This window comes from Pelecanus crispus, chromosome Z (assembly GCF_030463565.1).
Source record: "Pelecanus crispus isolate bPelCri1 chromosome Z, bPelCri1.pri, whole genome shotgun sequence".
Lineage (NCBI taxonomy): Eukaryota > Metazoa > Chordata > Aves > Pelecaniformes > Pelecanidae > Pelecanus > Pelecanus crispus.
The window spans coordinates 30,597,526-30,619,964 of NC_134676.1; the positions used below are offsets into that span (position 1 = coordinate 30,597,526).

The 22,439-nt window shown below is 44.2% G+C and overlaps 1 protein-coding gene across 1 annotated transcript in view; it reads left to right on the top strand.

Annotated features, from left to right (window-relative positions):
* Window positions 1–22,439, top strand: part of DMRT1 (doublesex and mab-3 related transcription factor 1) — a 59,962-nt gene that overhangs the window by 968 nt on the left and 36,555 nt on the right. Inside the window, exon 2 of the mRNA XM_075726705.1 lies at window positions 2,168–2,351. Within this exon, the coding sequence (XP_075582820.1) occupies window positions 2,168–2,351 (184 nt within the window). The remainder of the gene's footprint in view (window positions 1–2,167; window positions 2,352–22,439) is intronic.

Here is a 22,439-nt window from a genome sequence, read left to right on the forward strand (position 1 = left end):
TTCAACGGCGTTGCTGCCGATTTTGCACAGAGCGGCTCTGTACATCGCTGTGTAGCTGGGTCGCCTTAAATCTAAACGAGGGCTCAGCAGGATTCGCTAAGAAACGAAGCGGCAGCCAGTTCTGTGTAGGAATAACTTTTTTCGTTAGGTAGTCCCTCTGAAGTCACAACTCTTCGGCAATGTCAATGACTGCTGTATTAGTCCTTGTGATCCTTACCTTGCAAACTGCATTAAGAGGAGCCCCGGGAGCGTAGCGGCTGCCAGCCTGCTGGAGCTCTGAGTGGGGTTCCACCTTCTCATTCCTGCAAACAGAGCCTTGCAGACAATTTAGTTGGAAGGCGTTGGGACTGCTGGTGCAAGTAAAGGCAGTGGTATCAGACCCACCGACCCACTTTGCAGCTAACAGCGTGTGCTTAGAGCCTCGTGATCCCGCATGAAATGAATGTCCCACTGACAGATTTAAAAAACCTTAGCAGCCCTGGATTACATCTTTCCCCACTTTTTTATTTAATTATCCAGCACACGTATACTAAATGTCCTCTGAACCCCCTGGGAGCTTTCATTTGTTTAAATAATTCCTCCTTGTCAGTAGCATGGCAGTCCAGAAATTGTTATTATGCCCAAGTTAGTGCGCTTTCTCTGCCTGGTGTAAACCACGGAATAATAAATGTGGATCCCTTTGCTGCCTGCCTCGGGGGAGGGAGCGCGAAATGGGGTGTTGCCCATGCAAGTGTCCCCTTCTGCACAGACTGTTCTTCTGCTGTCCAGCACCTTCTAGCAGGCAGGGAATGCCTCCTGCTAGCGGGTCCTGGTGGTGGCCCTCCTGGGGGGTTTCTTTTCCCTGCCTAGTGTTTGGAACTGGCTTTGAAAGCCTCCCTAACTGAACCTTATCTGTGTAGGAGTTACACATTGAAAGTCTGTCTTTCCCCGTTTTGATATATTTCTGCAATAAACCCCTTGGCGCTGGTGGAATTTTGCAGGTCAAGGTTATTGGCTTGTGAAGTCAAAGTTACCCATGGTGTTTGCAAGTCTACACCCCCTGTTTCGGACGTCTCTAATTGCAAGAACTATTATTATTTTCTCTAATGGTATTACACATCTTTATTAGAAAAATGTCGCTGTTGAACATGGAAATGGAGGGAAATCCTGTCCAAGTTACCCAGGAGAATTTCCAGCAAGAAAAGCCCATAATCCTAGTCAGTAATCTGGGACAGATTTCCAAGGTTCAAATACAGATGCGAATCAGTCACCTGTGGAGTTGCAGGGTGGATAGCTGTAAAGCCCCCAGCGTTGTGTTTACTGCCTGGACAACGTGTCATATTTGGCACTGGAGGATGGCTGTGCAAAACTGATCTGCCAGTTCAGGTGAAGCAGAAAGGGTCCTCTGTATCTTCAGTAAGCAGGGACTGTGGTTTGTCTACACCCATGTCCAGACTGCATAGTGCCTGTGGGCTTTGCTAGTGCTAGCTAAGCTATGGAATAACGTCAGTGTTGGGAAAGAAACGGGGAGCTCCCGCTGTTCCGTGCCTGGCCAGCTGTCTGCTGTGTGTGACACTGGCTGAGATGCTCGCAGGACGGTTCCCTACATTTGCCGTGCTTCTGCCACGATAGCTCTCCGTCTGCAGTGTACTGTGCACTGCAATTCCCTTGAAGGGATAGATTTCCAGCAAAGAGACAGCAAGGGAGACCGGCAAGCTTGGACAGAGTAGCAGATTGCAGGTATAAGCCCTCATGAAGAGATGCTTTATATTGATGAAGAGATGCAGCAGAACCTTGCAAGCAGATGAATTTCTTATCCCCAGCAGCTGTGTGTATCATCGGAGAGGAGGGTAGTGACTCTGTGCTTTTCACAGTATGTTATGGTCAGGGGCAGCTGTGGTGGGTGAATACAGTCAGCTTTAATGTCTTCATGTGGCCTTGTTGGAGGGAGACATATATAGCACCAGCATGTCATAGGTTTGTTCATATATGTTTGGACAGAAGTTGGTTTTAAATAGCTTTATAACCTCATTTATATCTTCTTCTACCCACTGGCTGGATCATGACATCAACACCATAGAGAGTACCAAGAGGACAAAACAGCCTTGAATTTGAGTCTTTCATTGTTGCCCTTATAAATTGTGCTCAAGCCAGGGAGCATGCCCTACGTCTGTCTTCTCGTTCCCAGGTTGCACTGAGAAGGCAGCAAGCTCAGGAAGAGGAACTGGGCATCAGCCACCCGGTGCCCCTGCCCAGTGCCCCCGAGACGTTCGTTAAGAAGAACAGTGGTGGCAGCTCTTGTCTCTTGTTGGAAAACAGCAGCCCTACGCACTCGACAAGTACAGCCACGACGGCAGCTAGCGCACCATCAGGTAAAGTGCTGGGAGAGCGGTGCTCACTGCTTCGGGCGAGGGTGACGTTGCTTACGCCTGCCTGCTGTGGCACCTCTTGCTGTGCCTGCAGCGGCGGGGTGGTGGAGAGTCCCCTCTCCAAGAATGGTGTTGCACTGTTGGTACGGTTAGCAAAAGGGAAGAACCCAGCATCAGTCTTTCATATTTTGATTATTTTTACTTGAAAATCAAAATGAGTTTGGTATGGCACTGTAATTGAACTCAATAGGGTGTATACCTGCAAGATTTATGAGGAACAAAAGTTCTCCTTTCTCCCAAAATATGTGTTCCTGCCACAGCCCTGGCAACTGCGTGTTCGCTGGCTGTGTATCTTCAAAATTGGAGAGTTTTCAGCATTGTATAGGAGCCAACTATGTAGGTAATGTTACTGACCGCAGCAGCAGAGAGCTGCCCACCTTATGTGACTTGATGTGGTGGTACATCTGTTCTGTGTGGCCAGGTGTGATGAACTACGAAAGACTGACGCAGTCCTTCCACTCTGCTACACCTTACTGTATTGCATTTAACCCTCGTAAAACAAAACAAAAAAACGTAAAAAAAAAGCAGTATTTATCTGTAGATTCAGTATAACTAAACACAACTGGGACTTAAAGGCACCGAAGTGAAGATTCTAGGCAAAATGCTTTTTCCTGTGCAGAGGTTATGCCTGACAGATACAGCAATTGAGTATGTATAAAAATGAAACTGATGTAATTGACTTCTGCTGTATAGCCAGAAAAAAGAAAAAAGCAAACAAACATAGAGGAAAGGAAAAGAAAATTTCATTGATTTATAATAATCTGTGCTGATGTCAATAATAGAGGTGAATATAATTTGCGGTTAAAAAGATGCTTCTAAAGTAGACAATGCCTTGCATTAACTAATAAAAGGACAGCACATATGTGTGTCTGTCAAACGACATCACTCTGTTTTGCAGGCCATTTAAAGCCTTGTCAGGTGGATTTGTTGCATCCATTGCAGACAGGCAGTTTCAGACCAATGTGGAGGAATTTCTTCAGGAAGCTTTTAGAAGAACTGGTTGATAAAACAATAAATAGCTTTTTATTAGCTTTTTTGTTTTCATTATTGCAGTCATGTTAGTGTCACCTTTGAATCGATGCAATTACTCCTTTCATATTTGGATTACTGCATGCTTTGTCTCTAGATACGGAAAAAGGTGGCTAAAAATTAAAGTAGTATATTCAGTAATGTATAGAGATTGTCTGTTACTCAGGAGAACAAGAAAACCCTTGCTTATACAGAAAGGCCAAAAAGTGAAATTGTCTTACTGTCAACAAAATTTGCGTAAGCTTTGGTCTTAATGTTTTTAAAATGTCAGTGGAGGTATTTAATTCATTAATCCCACTTTAATAATTTCTTATTAATTGAATTAAATTATGGTCTTTTAATGAAAAACATTCATTAAACAAGCTTAAGGCAATTCACGTGCTTGTATAAAGACTTGAAAACATGAAAATGCCTAATTTTAAAGTAATTGGAATTGTTTGAAAAGTTTTAGTCAAAGCAATTGTAAATGGTTTGCAGTCATCTCTCACAGTGGATTTTTCTTTGTGAGTGATTCAAATACATTGTTTCTCAAGCATTTTACTAAATAACTGCGTGAGGGTGACAACATTTAAAATACACAGCTTCATCTCCGGAGAGAAGATGTGATTCCAGCTAAGGATCGTGTCAGGGTCAGCTTTGTGTACCAGAAATGTAAGAATCTGGGAATGAATAGGAAATTGGGTTCGGAATTTTGGTTTTGGGCACCTAAGTAGCAACAGAAATTCATGCTTAGCTCAAAAGCAACTGTACTGCATAAAGTTCTGTCCCAAATAATTTTGGTAGGTTCGTCTGTTGAAAGCAGCGTTAAGTACTCGTGGGTATGGATTTAACACCACCCTGACTGCGTGCTGGCTCTGAAGCTGCAGAAGGTGCTCTGTGTTCAGCCAGTTCTGTAGGGTGGCTTCATCAGATGTCAGGGTACAGGCTTCACCCTGGAAACTGATCTTTCAGTGGGGAATACTCTTAAATACTCTGATGCTTTCTTTTTTTAGCATATAAAGATCTTTTGTTAGATAAGAAACTGCCAGGTGTGATGTGACATGAAATTCTTGGTTTAGGTGTCAGGTTGTTTCAGGACCAGGTACTCGGAGAATTCTTGCATTGCTGTTTTGTCATTTTACTGGTACCCTCAACTGCAAGCAAGATGAGAGACGCTGTCGGAGCAAGTGCACAGTGTCTCAGTTTGGTAGGCTGAGATACTGATTTTGCAAGAATTTACAGTGAAACCCTTTGTGGCAGGGGAAGTCAGCAGCTCCCTGCAAGCCCCAGGGGAACCGGTGGCTCCTGGGAGTGCGGCGTGCCCTGTACGACACGCATTAGACTGGGCAAGAGATGGTTTTGACAGTTGGAATTCTGTTCCTCCTGTAAGTTTTTGGCTTCACAAGAACAGTTTTTCTTTTGGACTCCCATCACACAGAGCGTTGTTTGCCAGCAGAGGAGTAATGTGTGAAGGAGTCACACAAATCAGACATAGTGCCAGAGAGAGAGTCTTTCCTCGCTGTATCCCTTTTATCGACAGATCAGAAATATTGTGACACCTGGAGAGACCAGAGACAATTTTTCAGATTCCTTCATGACACGCTGTTTTTGAAAAGGGGAAAAATGAATTATCATGGTCATAGCATATGGGTTTGTGCATTTACCATCTCAACCTCGGAAGCCGTGTTTACTTTGGATGGAGCGTATCTTCCCCACTAAAAAGCAAGGGAATTTGCAGGGTAGTTGGAAGGGAGCAGACTGTGGTCACAGGGCATTAGCAAAACCTCTTGCAAACAGATTTTGTCGTTTCTGTGCATTTTCCCTTAAAGAGTTGCAGGTTGCTGAGCGCAAAGGCCATTTAATTGTACAGAGCAGCAAAAAGTCATGATCCCAGGGCATCTAAAGTAATTGTCCTTCCTTCTGTAGGGTAAATACATCTTGTTAGGTTAACTAGTGTGCAGAAGTCAGGAAAAGACTATGGTAAGGCATTTAGAACATGCCTTTCAGACATACTCAGTTTTTTAAAACCTGGCTTCATCCCTGTTCCATGTCAGGGGGGAGGGTGCGGAGCGTGATCATGTAACAGCTTTGAGTGCGAGCTGCTCATAGTAAAGGAAGGAGACAGTGCATTTCACCTTTCCTCTATTTTATTTGGTCCTCATCACAGACTAAGGGTCATGTTTGGCATTTGGTGGATGAGGTGGTGTGGCTGCAACATACCTCACCGGATGACTGGAAACACCCCATTCTGCTGCTCTGTGTTCGTGTTGGCCTAAGTTAGAAGCATCCAATATGGATGAGATTACTGTGTGATGCTAAATGCCAGCTCCTGCTCCTGTGCTCTGCGGTGGTCGATTACCCGTTGGCTTTGTAATGACCATTAATAACAGCATTGTTCAGGTGCCTTTGTAGTGTCACTGGTTGACAAGTTAAACATGTCATTGTCAACAATTGTGAGTAATAAGCTTTCGCTTGTTAATTCCCTTTGCTACATTTATTATGTGTGATGGAAACAAAATACTGTTCTTCTTACATTTCTCTAAGTAGGTGCTGCCTTGACTTTGAAACTCTTTGAGGAATAGATGGGAGTTTTATCTGCTCATAAATACAGACTGTGGTGGGGTCAGCAGTAATACGATGCCTAACGAATGATGGTACTGAGATCCTTTTGAACTTGCAGTGCCCTAGGTGCCTCTGAAAACCCTACCTTGCCGTCTTTCCTCTTCCTTTGCCTTTTTGATGTTATCTTTTGCATTGACCTTTTCTATGACACTATTGTGATTCCGAAAATTGATGCCATGATGTTGCAGATGTTGTGCTGCATAGGTAGTTAGGTAAAAAAATAAGTTACTATAATTGGAAGATAACATGGCCTCGTTTTAAAAAAAGTGAGAAATTTTCTTTTTGAAAGAAAATCCTTTTAAGTCTTTACAGCATAGAGTTATATGCTGCCAGAATTTTGGTTTTGTCAAAAAAGTCTCATTCTAGTCAACTGATGGGCAACATGAGGAAGCTGCCTTGGACATTTTACTGTGAGAGCGCTTAAACACTGGAACAGGTTTGCCAGAGAGGTTGTGGAGCCTCTGTCCTTGGGGAGACTCAAAACTCAGCTGGATGGTGCCTGAGCAACATGATCCAACTGTGAAGCTGGCCCTGCTTTGAGCAGAGTTTGGGCCAGCTGGCCTCCAGAGGTCCTTTCCAAACTAAACTATGCTGTGAATCTATGAAATGTCTACCTCTTTGTATTGACATTAAGTCAATGTATTGAAATTTGAAATTCAGCCAGCCTCAATGCTGATCAGCATTTGCAAGCCTGGGAAAGAAATCCTGACTCTTTTGACCTAAAACCACTCCATGACTGAATCTATGTATATTTCAACAGAAAATCAGCATCATGGCGGTTGGCAGTGGTGGAGAGGATTGCTACTTCAAGTGGCAGCAGCCTCAGCAGGGCCGAGCAGTAAGGAGAAGGAGGCATTAGCTGCTTTGCCTGCCTGTGCCATGGCTAACATAATGGCAGCATGTCCTCAGAGGTCTTGGTGGGTCTGCAGTGGTTACTGGTCCATCATCCTGCTTTTTCCTTTTGTCTTTGTCTCATCATTACTTTCTAAGGATGAAATTCTCCTGCTGCACCCACTATTACTTCTTCACCAGTTTTAGTTGCTGGCTGCCTCCTGGTCCTGCCAACTCTCCTCTGATACCAAGAGCCAAGCAGCCCGATCCATTGCTTCCTGGTGCTTTTCCCCAGCTTCTCCCACAGCCAACAAATCTCTGTTCAAAAGAAGAGAGTATAGTTGAACATGATGTGTCTTTACTGGATTGTAACAGCTGGCAAACAAACAAGTTCTGCATCCTTCACCTGTGAATAACTAATACTGTTCCATCCATAATCATCTGTTTTTCTCCAGTTGGTTGCACTTGAGAGAAAAAGAATCACTTTCACATGTGTCTCTTCCAAGAGTTTGTGAACTGTCTTACCTGTCTTACCTCTCTTGCATTGGCATTATTTCCACAGCACGAGTTAGACTTTGTCTTGGGAAGCAGTTGCTGGAGATGGTCTTCTGCCTGTATGGTGGTTTTCTTAGTTGCTAAATCTCTTTCAAGCTGGACTAAGTAGATATTCAGGGAGTGTTTTGCTTTGAACAATCTTTCCTTGGTTTAGGATAAAACTTTCCTCTAGTAGGCTTTTTTAGTTTGTGACTGATAAAACTATGTGATGAACAAAGCACTCTCCAGTGCGGTGGCCATGGCTTTGTAATTTTCAGTTCCTACCAAAATCACATGCATTTTGCTTGGAGTTGTTTAAAAAGGTATTGCTTGTGAAGTGAGGGGGGCGTTTCTGCCTCTCTCTGCTGCTTTGGTTTCACTGTACTTGGGAATGCTGCAAAGGAGTTTTGAGCATCTCATTATAAAAGGACATAGATAAATCTGAAAGGATAGAGAGAAGGGTGACAAAAATGATGTATGGCTTGTAGAAAAGGAGACTAAGGGTGGATATAACAGTCTATAAATATTTGAGAGGTAATAATATGGAGGAGGGGGAGGGATTATTTACAGTGCTTGAGACAGCATAACAAGGAGCAACGGCTTGAAACTAAAAAAGACAAAATTAAATTAGACAGTAGACACTTTTTCTCCTAACTAGAAGTGCAATTAGCAATGGAGTGACCTGCATAAGGACAAGGGGGTAAGTGAAGCATAATCAGGAGACGTGTTTAAGAGTGTGTTAGATTACAATCTCAAGTGATTAATATGGGGGTAAACTCTGATCAATGTGCAGGTTAAACTAGATGATGGAAATCTCCTGCAGCTTTGTCATCTCTTATATGATTCATTGCCTCTGGCCATTGTTTGACTGTGTTAAATAAATCATAAATGTTACAGGGTTCTGCATCCCTGAGTAGATGTTTCCAGTTAATTCTCCAGTTCTGGAGCTTGCAGCTTGCAAAGCTTGCACTTTCCCTGCTCCTCCTTTCAAGCAATATTCGTTCGTTGTCTTTGCAGCTTCGTGTGTGTGTAAGTGCCTGTGTTTTATCTGAGTTACTGTCTGAAGTGCCGTACATGTTTATTCAGTGAGGCACAGACTCTGTCAAAAGTGTGGTATTTCTGTCACGTTGGTGAAACAGGTGGAAGTAGCGGCAATTTTCAGAGTTACGTGTCTAAATGAAGAAGTTTCAATTTTCCTTTCAGGCTTTCAATCCCATCTGAAGCCTCAGTGGAAGTGTAAAAATAAATAGTAGCGTAAAAAGATGTGGAAAACCTCAGAGAAGATTGCTTTTCTTTTTCTGTGCAAGTGGTACTGCGGGGCTTGCCCAGGGCTGTCTTCACCAGAGGCAGGGGCTGTGGAGAGCCTTCTGCAGCATGTCAGGGAAGCAGGGGTGCCGGGGGACCAGCTGTGACCTACCCAGACCCTCTCACTTCGGGAGAGAAGGGCTGCTCGGCCCCAGGGCTTCTGTGACCACCTTTTGGCTGGAGGGGTAGAGGTGAAAACCCACAGGCAGGTCAGCAGCTATTCCCATCCTTCTTTCACATTTCAGAAGAATTTTTTTCCCCTAAAGAAGTGGGAGTAGATTTTTTTTTTTTTCCCATTTTCCAAAATCTTTCACCCTGTGGCTTTCTGTGCTTGTAGCATCTTTCTGTCCGACTTTTCTCACACCAGGTGAGGTTTCCAGACATAGAGGTACTGGTTAGAGCAAGGTCCCTGCCGAGCGGCGTTTGCTGTGTGCTGAATGGACTTCACCGTGTACACTGTCCTAGCGCCCGGGTGCTCAGGGTTTCTCTTCTCACGGAAGGCCAGCGGGGCTGGTGGGCAGCCCCTATTGTTCTTTGTACCTTGGAAGCTCTTCCTCTGTCACGCTGGCATTTGCATATGTGCATTCACGTTTAGAGAGTTATCTGTGCTGGCTTGTGCTTTCCATTTGTCAGATAAGGAGTGGAGCAGGAGGAGAAGATGTACTAAGAATTTTCTATCCGTGGGCACATTATTACACTATCTGCAGCTAACCTCTTGTTCCTTTCTGTGTCCTTGAAACAGTTATTATGACTTATCTCAATGTGTGGGGCTTTCTTTTTGTTTTTAGAAAAGATATAAGTGGGGAGTGAAGGAGTACTGCATGCTTCCTTAACTGAGCACTGGTGTGATTTCTTGCCTTTTCTTTTTTTTCACATGCTTTCTTATACCTTGAAGGCTGCTTTCATTCTCTTTATTTATCAACTAACTTCCTAACACAGCCTGTTGGCCCATTTTCCATTTTCAGTAGATTTGACACTTAATGACATGGGGACTAAAATGCAGTTTTGAACGTTTCTTTTGTAGGAACACTTTTTCATATCCTTCCTCATTTCCTTCATATGCTTCCTCTTTTTTTTTTCTTTTTCTGAACTTTGCTAAACTTTCTTCTGAGTACCTGCTAGTCTTAATCAGAGTTGTGAATAGCTCAGTTACTTCAGTGCAAACATCATTCATGCACTTCTGTCCTGTGTTTTCTTGAAGAGCTTGCGGACAGTCAGTTAGGCACTGAGCTTCTGTTCCTTTGCAGTGAGATTGGATGCCTAATTATTTTATGATTTTTTTTTTCCCCAGTTCCTGTCTCAGTCTCTATTCATACTATTTCTGTTGCTTACAGCGTAGGCCACCGTTTGCTGACTTGGATGCCTATAATCATGGGCACAACTGAACCTCAGCTGATGTAAGCCACTGTAGTTCCAGTTACTCTGTGTTTCTCTCTGAGTTGTGCGTGAACAAAATTAACTAGTGGTCAATTTACATTTGCACAGAAGCAGATTTTATGAGTACAAATGTTGTTGCATCCATGCAACACTGGTGATTGTGTATGAAATTGATGCATGTGCATGTGATTTTTGCTGACTTGCCCAGGCCCAGTGGGTGTCTACAGTGGTTCTTTACCACTCCTGATATTAGTTTTTCCATCACGTATTAGGTAGACAGAGTGAAAAAGCCCTCCTGTTATTTCTAGTTGGTGTTTTTTAGAAACCTTTTGGGTTTCTGTCATCATATAGCTTATAACCAAGCATGGACTCCAGCTAATTCCAACCATCGTCCTACTCCCTTTATTATTTTTAGTGTGAGCCATAATGATTTTATCCCGGTCATATTTCCTCCAAGGTCTCCTATCTCAGACACTTGTAAAGCCTTCCCTCCCTTCTAATGTTCTCTTTGATCTCTTGTTAATGACTTAAATCCCTTTACATTTAATCCACACTGAGTTTCTTTCTCCTCCTCTCAATTTGCTTCTTTGCGCCTGCAGGTGTCTGGGCTGTTTTCCATCACTGTCTAGAAATCTGTTTTTCTTTCCTAATTTCCTTTCTCTTTTAATTTCTTCCTTTTTTTTTTTTAAAGTTGATGTTTGTAAATTTCTTCCTCAGATCGGGTATCTCAAGATGAATAATAACATATGTACATGTATATGCACACATAGTAGTCATACTCCCAGCTGTTATACTGAAGATTGAAAATGGCACTTGTTTCTCATGCTCCTAATTTTCTGAAGCACTAATTTTATTGGTCCTGATCCTGTTAGCTGTCATGCATGCTAATACTTTTAGATATGTAAATAATCCTGCTGTCTCAGTTTAGCGTGAACAAACATATGCTGGAGCATTAAAATAGCGCCTAGCATCTTGCAGATTCAAAGCCATGTTCAAAGATTTTTAATGCTCTTTCTTTAGTAGAGCCATCCTTTTTTGCCGATAAAGATTTGAATATGATCACTATAGTTGTCTTTTAAAGACCAAAAGTGCAAGTAAGGAAAGAACAAGCACTGCAGCCCAGCTCACATCAAAAGGTCAACTACTCTGCTCTGGTCACTGGCAGAAGATGTTGAAAGTGGAATTTGCTGCTGTAGACATCTTATTGAGGGCCTTACTGCATTAAGTGTGGAAATAAAAATTATTTTCTGTAGGTTTTATTTCTTCAGCTGTATTAGGAGGATTTTTAAGTTGCATGCTAAATGTTTGCAGCAGATCATTTTTATTAAGTGTATGCTAAATGAGAACAAAATGTGCTCTCTCCGGTTCTACTGAAATCAGTGGTGGTATTTCAGCTTCTCTTAGCTGGAGCTGGGTTGGGGCTGTGTGTATGACTGGGAAACTTACTATGCCAAGCTGCAGTCTTCTGCCTGGGATTTCTCCTTCCTTGTTTTTTTCTCCCAAATCACATTTTCCTTTGAAAAAAATTTGTTTTGTCTTAAGTTTAAAATTAAGTAAAAATCTTAAATTTGGGAGGTTTGTTTAGTTGTATTTAGGAATGCACACACACAGAGTTAACAGTCATTTGACCCATTATGGGGTAATAATTTTGTATGTGCAAGAGAGGAAGAAATGCTCAATAATTTTTTCTGATCTTTGCTTTGAAGAAAGGCAGATGATACTGCTGTATATGGAGATGGTGACATTCTGCTTTCATTTCCAGCAGTAACTGAAATCAGCAGGATTGGATTACTTGCATGCAGTATTTTAAAAAAACAAACAAAAAACAACAGAAAACTTGGCTGATGATCTCTCTGGTCCACTAATGCTGGTTTCCGGTAAGTCTTTTAACATTGGGGAAATTCCTAAGGCCTGGAAGAAAGCTGATGTCATGCCAGTGTTTTAAGGAAAGTGAGTGTGGTAGGATGGGTGGCTACAAATCCGTCAGCTTGACATCAGTTTTTGTGAAAACAGCAGAACAGTCCACAGCAGGCTGAAATGTGTGAGAGGGGAAGAAATGGAACTGTTAAAGGATGCTCACGCAACATGAATTAACACAGGTTTATGGGTAAAAGATTCTGTCAGTTTAGTAGTCTTTTATCATTACAAAATTGCTTGACAAAGTGACATATTGATGCAATCAAATTCTGCAAAGCATTTGATTTTTGTATCCCCTGACGTCTTGATTAGGAAATGGAATTGACAGAAAATCAATATTTATGTGTTACATCGTTTTAAGAAAGATTATCCTATCAGTCTGAAAATGTAGGTCTGAGTGGGGAATCTGATGCAGTGGTGTTTCTGGACAAGTCTCACAGGGACCTGCTCTTGGCTGTAAGCTGTGTGGTCTTTCCATTGGTACCTTGGAAGCAAGCCTGGAATCGCCACAGGTTGTCTGGGTAGGTGATGGAAAGATGCATAGCCTGGCAAGCAGTGAAAGCAGAAGTGCACTGCGGGAGGGCTTTGCTAGGTGGTTGGTCATGTGCAAGCCAGAGCCGTTTTAACCCATGCCAGAAGTAAAAAATGGAGGAGTCCGTCCCTGAGAAACGTCACTGCAGAGGAGCTGGTGGCCACGAGGGTGCTGCGCTTGATGTTAGTGGTTCCCGGTGGAAAACGATGATGAAGGACTGGTACAGCCCTTTCAGACAGACCTGTGATGATGGGAAGGAGGCTTGGTGTCTTCTGTGCCTGAAACTGGTGAGGTGCCTGTGGGACTAGTGGGACGCCTTCCCTGGTGACATTGTACATGCAGGAAAGTGAGCTCTCAATGGATATTGGATGGGAGATCCTTGGTGGTTATTAAGTAAGCGTACCACGCCAGGCTCAGGAGTGTCACTGAGCCAAAAACAATGGGAGGCTGGGAGAGGGGGCGAGGGAGGTATCGCGTTTGTTTGCCCTGTTCTTACTGTTCCCTAGGTTTCTCTTTAGAGCTGGTGGTGGGGTATAGCCGCGGTCTGAACCAGCACACCTGGGCTTGAACTTGGAAGGGCTCGGGCAGGAGACGCAGGAGTGATTAGAAGACCAGAAAACACATCCTGAGAGACAGCAGTTTATTTTGCCCTTTAGTGACCCCCTCATTTAAGATTTAATTAATCCCCATATGATTGTTCCAGGTCGCTTGTGCCTTTGCCAGACTAGACCAGCTCAAGTTGAAGTTTTATGTGTCATTTCACGGGATGGGTTTTGACGTTGTGAACAGAAGCATCATGTGGATGCAAAATCCCATGAAAAACTTGTGCGTTGGGTGCGTCCACTGCAGGGCTGAAGCAAGACAATAATGGACAGCCTTAATTCTAGGACCTCCCAGATTTCCTTGAAATGTGCTGTCCTTGCTGCTTAACTTTTATCCTAGAGTGCCTCTTTCTGGCGAATGTTATTCTTGGTAAGATGTGCTGTCCCACTTAGGACTGGTTTAGCCCTTTATAGGTGGAACTGGGAAAGCTTATTCCGCTTTGCTCAAATGATGACTCCAGCATTATTCCGAGAGAGAAGAAAAAAGTAATCCATATTCCTTCAGGATGAAAATGAGTGTTGTTCAGGCAGTTGAGTAAGTCTTGAGAAGCAGGGGGGTGCAGCCATTGACATCTTCACGGATAAAGCCATCTCCTGCCCCCAGACACATGCCCTGTGTCTGCAGACACTGCTTCCATTATGCCCACTCCTCGCCGATAACGCTGGCTGAACTCGTCGTCCGGCTGCTTCATCTGGCGAGGGGTGCTGCGGGACACCCCGACTCTGCCCTAGCTGCCAGAGAGCCGCTGCAGGAAAGGAAAGGTGCAATAACTGGTTCTTTTGTCTTGGGGCGGTGGGAGGAGGTGAAAAGTGTGGTAGGAGTTGGCAGGCGATAAGTACCTGGGTGAGGCATAGCTGTGATAAGGAGATGGGGTAGATCAGTCCATGTGCACTTCACCTCTGGGGAAGAGGCCAGGAGCCTACAAGAGGCTCAGAGTTGTTGGACCATGCATTGTTTCTTTTTTTTTTAAATGTGTATTTCTGCTTTGAGAAGAACGGCTGCTGAGCAACTGTGTTCCCTGGGTATGGTTGGAGAGGTACCTATGGACTGCGATGGCAATAAGCTGTTTTGGCTGTGATTTATTCTCTTTAGCCTGGAGACACAGCTGCTTTTAGCCCACGCGTCTGATACGGCTGATAACAGTTTTTTTGACCTCTCCCTCTAATAGATTTTAGACAGAGCACAGCTGGGCATCCAATCCCAAACAACGAAGAAAAAGAACCGCTGGATTTAGCGTTTGAGCTTGAGATGGGGTTTTAGTGGTGTTGGCAATTGGGGGATTGATGAAGACACATGCTTTTCTCAAAAGCTTTCTAGTCAAAATAACTGGGAGGACTGCAGATGTGGTTTTCCATAGGTGAATGAGAGTAGGACAGCCCTGTACTTCTCAGAAACGGCGCTGCAGGACAGGGATACGAGCGCGAGCTCCCCTGCTGATCTTCAGACCCTGCTCTTTGCCTGTGTTTGCTGGCTCGTCTGGCACGCAGGGTGACTCTCTCTTCCTTGTACCGCTCTTAAGGTCTCCACCTCCCGGCTGCCTGAGAGCCAACGCAGACTGTGGGGAAACATGGAGAAGGGTTTTGTCTTCACATAAGTGGCTCAGGTGGCCATCTCTTAGGGCCTGAATTCAGGGATGCTTTCAGGAATCCAGGGTCCCTGTTTTTTCACTCTGTTTTTGGGGAGAAGGCTTTCACTGGCAGATCTGAAAGGCCTGATTCTGCATACCTTGTGCTACAGTAATTTATACTGTGCACTTTTAGTCCAAAGTGAGTACCTGATCCTTGATGTTTCCTTTTATTTGTCGTGATGGTAGAAAAGTATCTCGGATTTTCTTGTATTTGGGAAGTTTTTTTAATGACACAGTTCAAAAGCATCAAAATTCTTTTTTTACTAGAATTTGCTAAATGATAATTTCTTAAGTATCTCTTTTCAGATAGGGATGTGGGTTGAGAGTTTTATACATATAAGCACATGAAAAGAGAGATTTTAAGACTAAGCACCCTCTGGAGTATATTGATAAAAAGAGAACTAAGGGGAAGACAAAAATCACAATGGAGGGAGTCAGCTCTCTTGGTTTCTTGAGAGCCCTGCTTCTGATTCCAGTGCCCTTACGAAGAAGAGGGACATAGTGTGTGGACTCATAGTGCAGTGAGGCTGTTAGCTGAAGCTAAATAGTACTGGGATGCAGGTCAGTGTCTGGTCCTTCTCTGGGAGCTTTGAGAGCAGTGGAGATGAAAACCTGCTGCTTTGCGCACTCATGCCAATGTCCATAAAGGACAGTCCCTGTGAATCTCATATTGGACCAAGTTTGTCTCTTAGGAACCTGTAACTGCATTGACAGAAGCTGTAAATTAGGGGGGAGTGGGGTGTTTAAAGCCCCCTCTCTGCTTACTGAAGGAGCAGTAAATGAGTTTCTGTGTGAAAGAGTAGGGCTCAGCAGTGTTACACAAGTGTGAAAAGAAGCTGCAATGGCGGAAAAGACTCTGGGGAGGGAGAGGAGAGGGAGAAAAGGTGGCACTGGAGAGGAGAGCAGCTGGGACCTTCTCCAGAGCGTGATGTTCAGGCTTAGCCATGTGTTGCTGTTGTGTTCCTCAAATTCCCATTAAGAGATCCCAGCCTCTTCATGTTCCCTTCCTTCTCTTACTTACTCTTCTCATTTTAGCTAAGACAGGGAGTGGGAATTGGGAAGGTGTGAGTGTGTAATATTTTGTATGGTATCACTATGCAGGGTACAAATAATAAATCACACTACATGCTTAGAAAATTTACTGCCGGCTTTTGTATGTGCTGTGACAAGTGCTCAAAAGGTCAAAAAAGCTTCCTTAACAAATTTGATAAGATAATGCAGTGAGCTGTAACAGCATAAAGTCCTGGGGGCCATAGACCAGAATAGAAGAAATAATTATGCATGGTAATGGGTAATTACAGATAATGGCCTTTTTTGGGGGGTGGCAGAAAATACACAGCCCCACAGCCTTGGCTGGAATGAACGTTGTCTAGCACATTAACTTTATAGCAAGCTAAAAGTTCAATGCTGGAACCAAAGATAATCCGCAACTTCTAATGGGAAGAGAACAGAAATACTCCTCTCAAAGGCAGAACGAGCGTGTGGGTTTTGTTCCCCGGGAGTCAGAGTGCCTCAGCAGAAAGTAAGTAATGGTGCCAGCTTTCTTTGACATCTGAAATAGCTCTGTCATGATTGTCTGGTGGGAGAAACATATTGTTCCAGCGTTTCTGATTATGATGTTAGGGAGTGATTTCACGCCGGCCTCATTCAAGGCTACTGTCCGACCTCAAAGCCAGCTATGAATTGAACTAAAGCGTTGTGAGACTTAATATTGCCAAACTGGTTAATAGAAGTGTACTGATGCTTTATATAGTGGGCAAGGCAAAATTGGCAGATGCGGATCCAAGATTCTTTTGAGGTCTGAAGGCAAGTGTTTCCTGACTGAATAATTAATTTTTGGCATTTTAATGGCATAGCTGTCTCCTGCTGCAGAGGCTGGATTGCAGGAAGATACACTGCAGTGATGAAAACAGTCACTCTGAATTGAAAACTACAGGAAATGTAAACTACCAGAAGCTGAACTCTGCTCACTGGACAATGGCTATGCCTTACTGCTCCTTGAGTAAATATGTTACTTGAGTAGTCATATTTCTTCTGCATTTTCAGTGGCATGTCTGTGTATGTCTAGAGTCTTTGTACGCATGGAAGAAATAAAAACTGCTAACCATAGGTGTGTATAAGAACTCATGTCACTAAATGTGGGCACTGAAATTCTCTTAATTGCCACACTGCATATACAGAATTCCTTTTCTGAAATATACAATCAGATGGAGACTAATCAGGTGTTATGGCCACGAGTGAATTGAACCATGCCACTGCATGCTTCCAGACATTGAAACATCACTGTATGTGCTATCCTGATTTTTAAAACAGTTCCTGGTGTGTGTCCATCCCAAGCTGGGTAATATGCTCCCCCAGATTCCCGAGTGTGGTCCAGTACCCATTCCTAGTAGGCAATTTGGTGCTACCACCCTATTTTAGACACTGAGAAGGTCTAATAGTATGGACTCTATGCCATTTGACCTCATCATCAGAGGCTTGTCCAGGCATGCTTGAATTACTGTTAGCAGTGTAAATATAAAGATGTGTAACTGGCCCTTAACAGTACCGGTAAGAATACAAAATACTCCATGCTTACATGCAGAATGAGTGAATGTCACAGACAGAACTTCAGTGTTTGCACTTCTCAATGTGTAGGCTTAAAACCACGTTTGCATCTGTGAGATGATGATAGAAATTTCTGTAAATTCCCTGACATTTCTCTTCGCTCCTCCCAAAAAGTAAGAAGGGAAAGAATGATCTATATACAGGCTTCTGCGTTGATTTTGCCATGCATATCCGCAACTCATGTAAATCGCCACAGCTTTATTGAAGTAAATGGTCTGAGACTGGTTTACATTAACTGAGGACTGGACCACTGTTTTTCACCATGCTCTGCTGAGCGAAGGCCAGAGCCCCTCATAGGTTACTGAATGTGTAAGACCCATATGTGTAACTGACCCCGAGAACTCACCTTCCTTATAAGAAAATCCCAGCCGACCTAAAATGAATTACTGGTTAACTACTATTAATATGCCATTGAGCTGGAGAGTCGTCTACAACACTGCAAGATCAATAACAGTATTTATCGTGCATCATATTGATCTTGTATGAAAGAGTGGGCCATATTTCACACTGTGTACATAGTGCAAAAAAAGTAGCATCAGTTCTCTACAGGAATTAATAAAGACATAGAAAGGAGCTTAGAGATCCAAGGGCACAACTGCATGAAGGGATACTGTTGTCTCAGTGCAAGAGCGCTGCTTGCGCCTGGAGAGCCTGACAGCCCTGCACTGTAGATTTGGTGTTCCAAAACCTGACAATTTTAACCACTCCGTTTTTGGTTTGCTCTTCTAATTTCTGTTCCTTCTTGCACACATTCAGTTAATCGTGTCTTGTTTGCAACTTGCAAAATGTTAAAATTTGTGGCTAGTGGCAGGGGGAAGACCCAGGAGCCCTTCCCAGTTTTTCCATGTAGAGGGTGAAGACAGCCAAGGCATGCGGCCAGCTCCTGCAGCAGCTCTCTTATTTTAAAGGGCAGGTGGAGGGGCAGAGTGGGAGTCTGACGTGCAGCAGCAGTTGCCTTGTTGAGAGCTTAATTCCTCTCGAAAATTGCTCCCCTTAGAGCAATGAACCTCAGGGCTGCCCCTCATGTGCAGGTGTTGTAAATGCGGCAAACTCTGAGGCAGGGGAGGAGCCTCTCCTTGCCAGCAGAGCCATTCAGCTGTGTTGAATTACATTTGGAAAAAAAACCCAAACAGCTGAAAGCTGCTTTCTTAACCTTGGTATTCTCTCCTTGCTTGTGGAAAATGCAGCCACAGGCTGAGAGCCTCCCTTGAGGGGGGAACCTTGCTTATTGAGTTGCCAGAGGCAAGGCTCTGGGAAAGTTCAACCTGTAGGTAGGAGTCAAGAATTACAGGTACAGGCCGAAGACCAACCAGAGGAACCCCAGTTAAAGTTCAGTTATAGCCAGGGCTTCCAATAGATCTGCCCTGTTCTGCAAGTGGTGGCTGTGCCTGAGGATGCCACAGCCCAGAAGCAGTGTGCTTGCCCGCTAGCAGACTTCAGGTGGAGAAAACTGGCATGGATAGGGCAAAAACTCCCTTGGGCATACGATAAACATGAAATCTTCTCTGGGCAGATCTTGGAGTGCCTTGTTTTATCCCTAAGACAGTTTAGCAGAGTTCTTTGGCCTTTAATTCTGCTCCCCTTGGCACTTAGCACTTCTTTGAAGGTACCCCATGTAGATGCTGGCTGGTCTGACCTGCTTTTCTTCCTGAGCTTTCATCGCTCAGAAAAAAGTCAAGACTTTCAGGGTTTTCTCCATTAATAGCAAAACTCTTTCCCCTTAATGTATTTACAGTTGTGTATGTTCTGTAAGTGTTGTATATGTATGTATGATGTATTCATTAGTAGTAGGAGATGACATAATTCAGCCAGGCTGGATGGGGTAAGAGCATAGAGCTGGACCACAGACCTGCCCTTGACCCAATGCATGCCAGCGTTGCTGAAGATCTGCAACAACTCAGCTCCCCAGCGGCATCCTTCCTTCAAGCTGGCTGGTTCAAGACTGTGAGGAGTTCAGAGTAACCCCTGGGATGCTTTGACCTGGTCTGACATGACATCCGCCCACAGTCTGGATGGCACTAAACTATGTCTTGTATGAGATGTCTCCCTTCTCCTGGGTGAAGCACTGAATCACCTCCAGATGCTAAAGGAAAAAAAAAAACAGAGACTTGTCCCAAAGTGTGACATCAAAGAAAAACTAATCTCCTAAGTTTGGAGGAAAGTGTGAGTTGAAGCATGTGACAGCTTTCTCCTGGTCTTTGCCAGATGTTGCCAGTCCTTCCATCTTCAGGAGCATGATGTGGCTTGGGATTTAGGAAAAATTAACTCTACGGGCCATCTTTCCAGCGCCGTTGGGTGTGTCTGTCCCTTCACTCGAACTTTTACCTTTCCCATGGCTCCTGCTTTTTCTGCTAATCCTCTGGGGCACATTCCTGTGGTGCAGCTATGGCTCAGAAGGGTTGTCAGGGCTGTTGACGTCTGGGGATTTATGTGCGTGGGTGCATGGGTGGGTGAATGAGCAGGTGACTGGCTCAGCATTGAGTCTTAAGAGCACAGCTGGTAGTACTGTAGAGGCTATTGGAGAGTGGAAGGACAGCAGAAAGAAAGGAGAGTACCATGGTGGATTCGTAACAGCCCTGAGCACTGAACCACTGGCAGCTGTTGTGCAGCTAGAGAAAGGAAAATGGGTGGCAGCAAGTCAACCCTTTTACACCTCCAGTGGCAAATGATGGTGGCCCCAACAACCTACATAGGAGGTAGAAAGAGAGAAGAAAGGGCAAAAAGCATGTCTGTCTCCTACTTAATGCAGCAGAAGACTGCCATGGCTGCTGTTTCTTCAGGAAGGAGCTGTAGCACTACCAGCTACTTGAACGTAACAGAGACATCAAGGATGCTTGTATGGTTTTGGGAATGACTGCCAGCAGGTCGCTGTTCTAGTCTAGCCCATTACATGTTAGGAAGCGTAGTGCATGAGACCTTTCCAAAAGTTGCAGCAAAGCCTGCTACTTTCTCCCCTCTTTCCTTTTAGCTGCTGACATCTCAGGGTGGCTCTCCTTCCTGTGTGGGTATAACAAGGCCCCATTTTCCTGGTGCTGGTATTCTTAGCAGAAAGTATTATCCCTTCTTATGATACACTGCAAGTGGAAAGACACTGCAGAGATTTCAGAAGAAATTGCACATCTGTGCAGCATAGCATAGCCCTGCCAGAATTTAAGTGGCCGGCTGCCTTGCATATCTCGTCTCATGTGAAATCTGTATCCCAGCAGGGAACGTGTTGGAGGATTTTGCTTTTGGCTCTAATTTTCAGCATGAAAAGCAGAACAATTGGACCGTAGCATTATTTGGGAGCTAAGTTTGGGGAGGGGAGTCGGGCTCATGCTGTGATTTAACAGAACTGTTGGCCCTTCAGTGTCAGTGGTCTAAGTTCTGATTTTGTCAAAGACACAGACAAAAGGACTTTGCAGAGAGGCCTGCCCAGCAGCGGAATGATAGCAATACTAAAATTTCATTAAAATATGAAAGTGCGAAAACTGTGAAGGGTCTTTTGTGGCACTGCAGACTTCTCTGTTCTGTGTGCAAATTTGAGAGGTACTCCCAATGAAAAGGCCAGCTGGCTAGTTCTTGCTTGCATAGGGCTGAGGGGCAGAAAAATCAGATACAGGAGGCATAAAATGCTCTGTTTGCTAATAAATGGGTATAGTTCATTGATGTCAACAAAATGTCAGCAAGAGCTGAATGGGGGCACTGTATAATTTAGTGACCTGGAAGGAGACTATCCATGATTGCAGAGAGCTTTCATTACAGCTGACGAAGTGAAACAGAATTGCATTGTAAATGGCAATAATTGGTAAAACTGATCATTGGATCTAGTGTGCAATTAAAACACAGTACAGTGAAAGGTGTTACTGTGACTGTGAGAGGCTGGTGAATACCACCGTATTCATTTTGCAGGTGAGTAATCAAGGTACAGATATACCAAGAGAAAGGCGCAAAATAAACTGGGCAACGCCTGCCTGATATCTTTCTTAGACTTGTTATTTCGTACATGCCTATTGTCTGTGCTGCTTCATCTCCATACTGATAGCCCTTGAGAGCTCATTAGTATGCTTTAAGTCGCATCCTTTTCTCCTCAATGGTGGAGTTAGACAACATCATGGGAAGAGCAGGAGCTTCTTGCAGAAGGGAGGGTTGTGCTGCAAACACCCTTAAGGGTTGTTGCAGGGCAAGGGTTACAAGGACGCAAGCTAGAACCAGGGCTGCATCGATGGTGGGATTTATGGTTGCTCTCTCGTTTAATATATAAATGTATATTCACTGTGCAGTTAGACTGCCTAAGGTTGTGGCAGTTTTTTGCTGTGCCTGGCTCAGCCAGGTACGTGATGCAGCGTGTTGGAGAGAGCTTGGCTATAAAACAGTACTGACACGAGCCTTGCTTTTTCATCTTTGCAAGTATCGCAAAGCACCGGTTGGCACTAGAGTGAGGAAAATGGGACCCTAAAACAGCCTCTGAGAAGCCCCCCATCTTTGGGAACGACACGGGAGGCAGACCTTTGCAGGGGCAGCCTGCAGGGAGTGCAGCTGTCTGGCCTCCGGTCTGGAGGCACCCGAGAGCGCAGGCAGCAAGTCATGAACAATCCCCTCCTCCTCCTCTTTTGCCAGTGGTGTAGGAGCTTGTTCTGCTCTGTGATTCTGTAGGTGAACATGTGGTAAATTTGAGTTGGGAGGTTGGGCAGGGATTGAGGGTCTCGCTGCTCAGAGTTAGCACCTGAGACACCTTGGCTGATCGTGTGGTGCTTTCTCTACTGCAGCTTCCTCTTGGTCTTGTGGCTGTTTGCCCGTTCTGGAGGCATGTTGAAAAAGTCGTCTGCAGGGCAATGGTGTCATCCTGTAGCTAGAGCCTTTCTGCTTCCAAGGAGCTAGGAGAAACTTGGCACATGGTTACAATTTAAAAATAATAGCAGGCTGCATCCTTAGATGGTGTAAATCATCATCAGATCAACTGATGCTGCTTGAGGACTCAGAGCACTGTCCTAACCTGCAGTTGGTTTTGTCTCCTGTTTTGCAGTCTGCGGTGTCTGTAGGTGGTCTTGAGCTTTGAGTGAACATCTGTCTGCTTGAGTTTCCACCA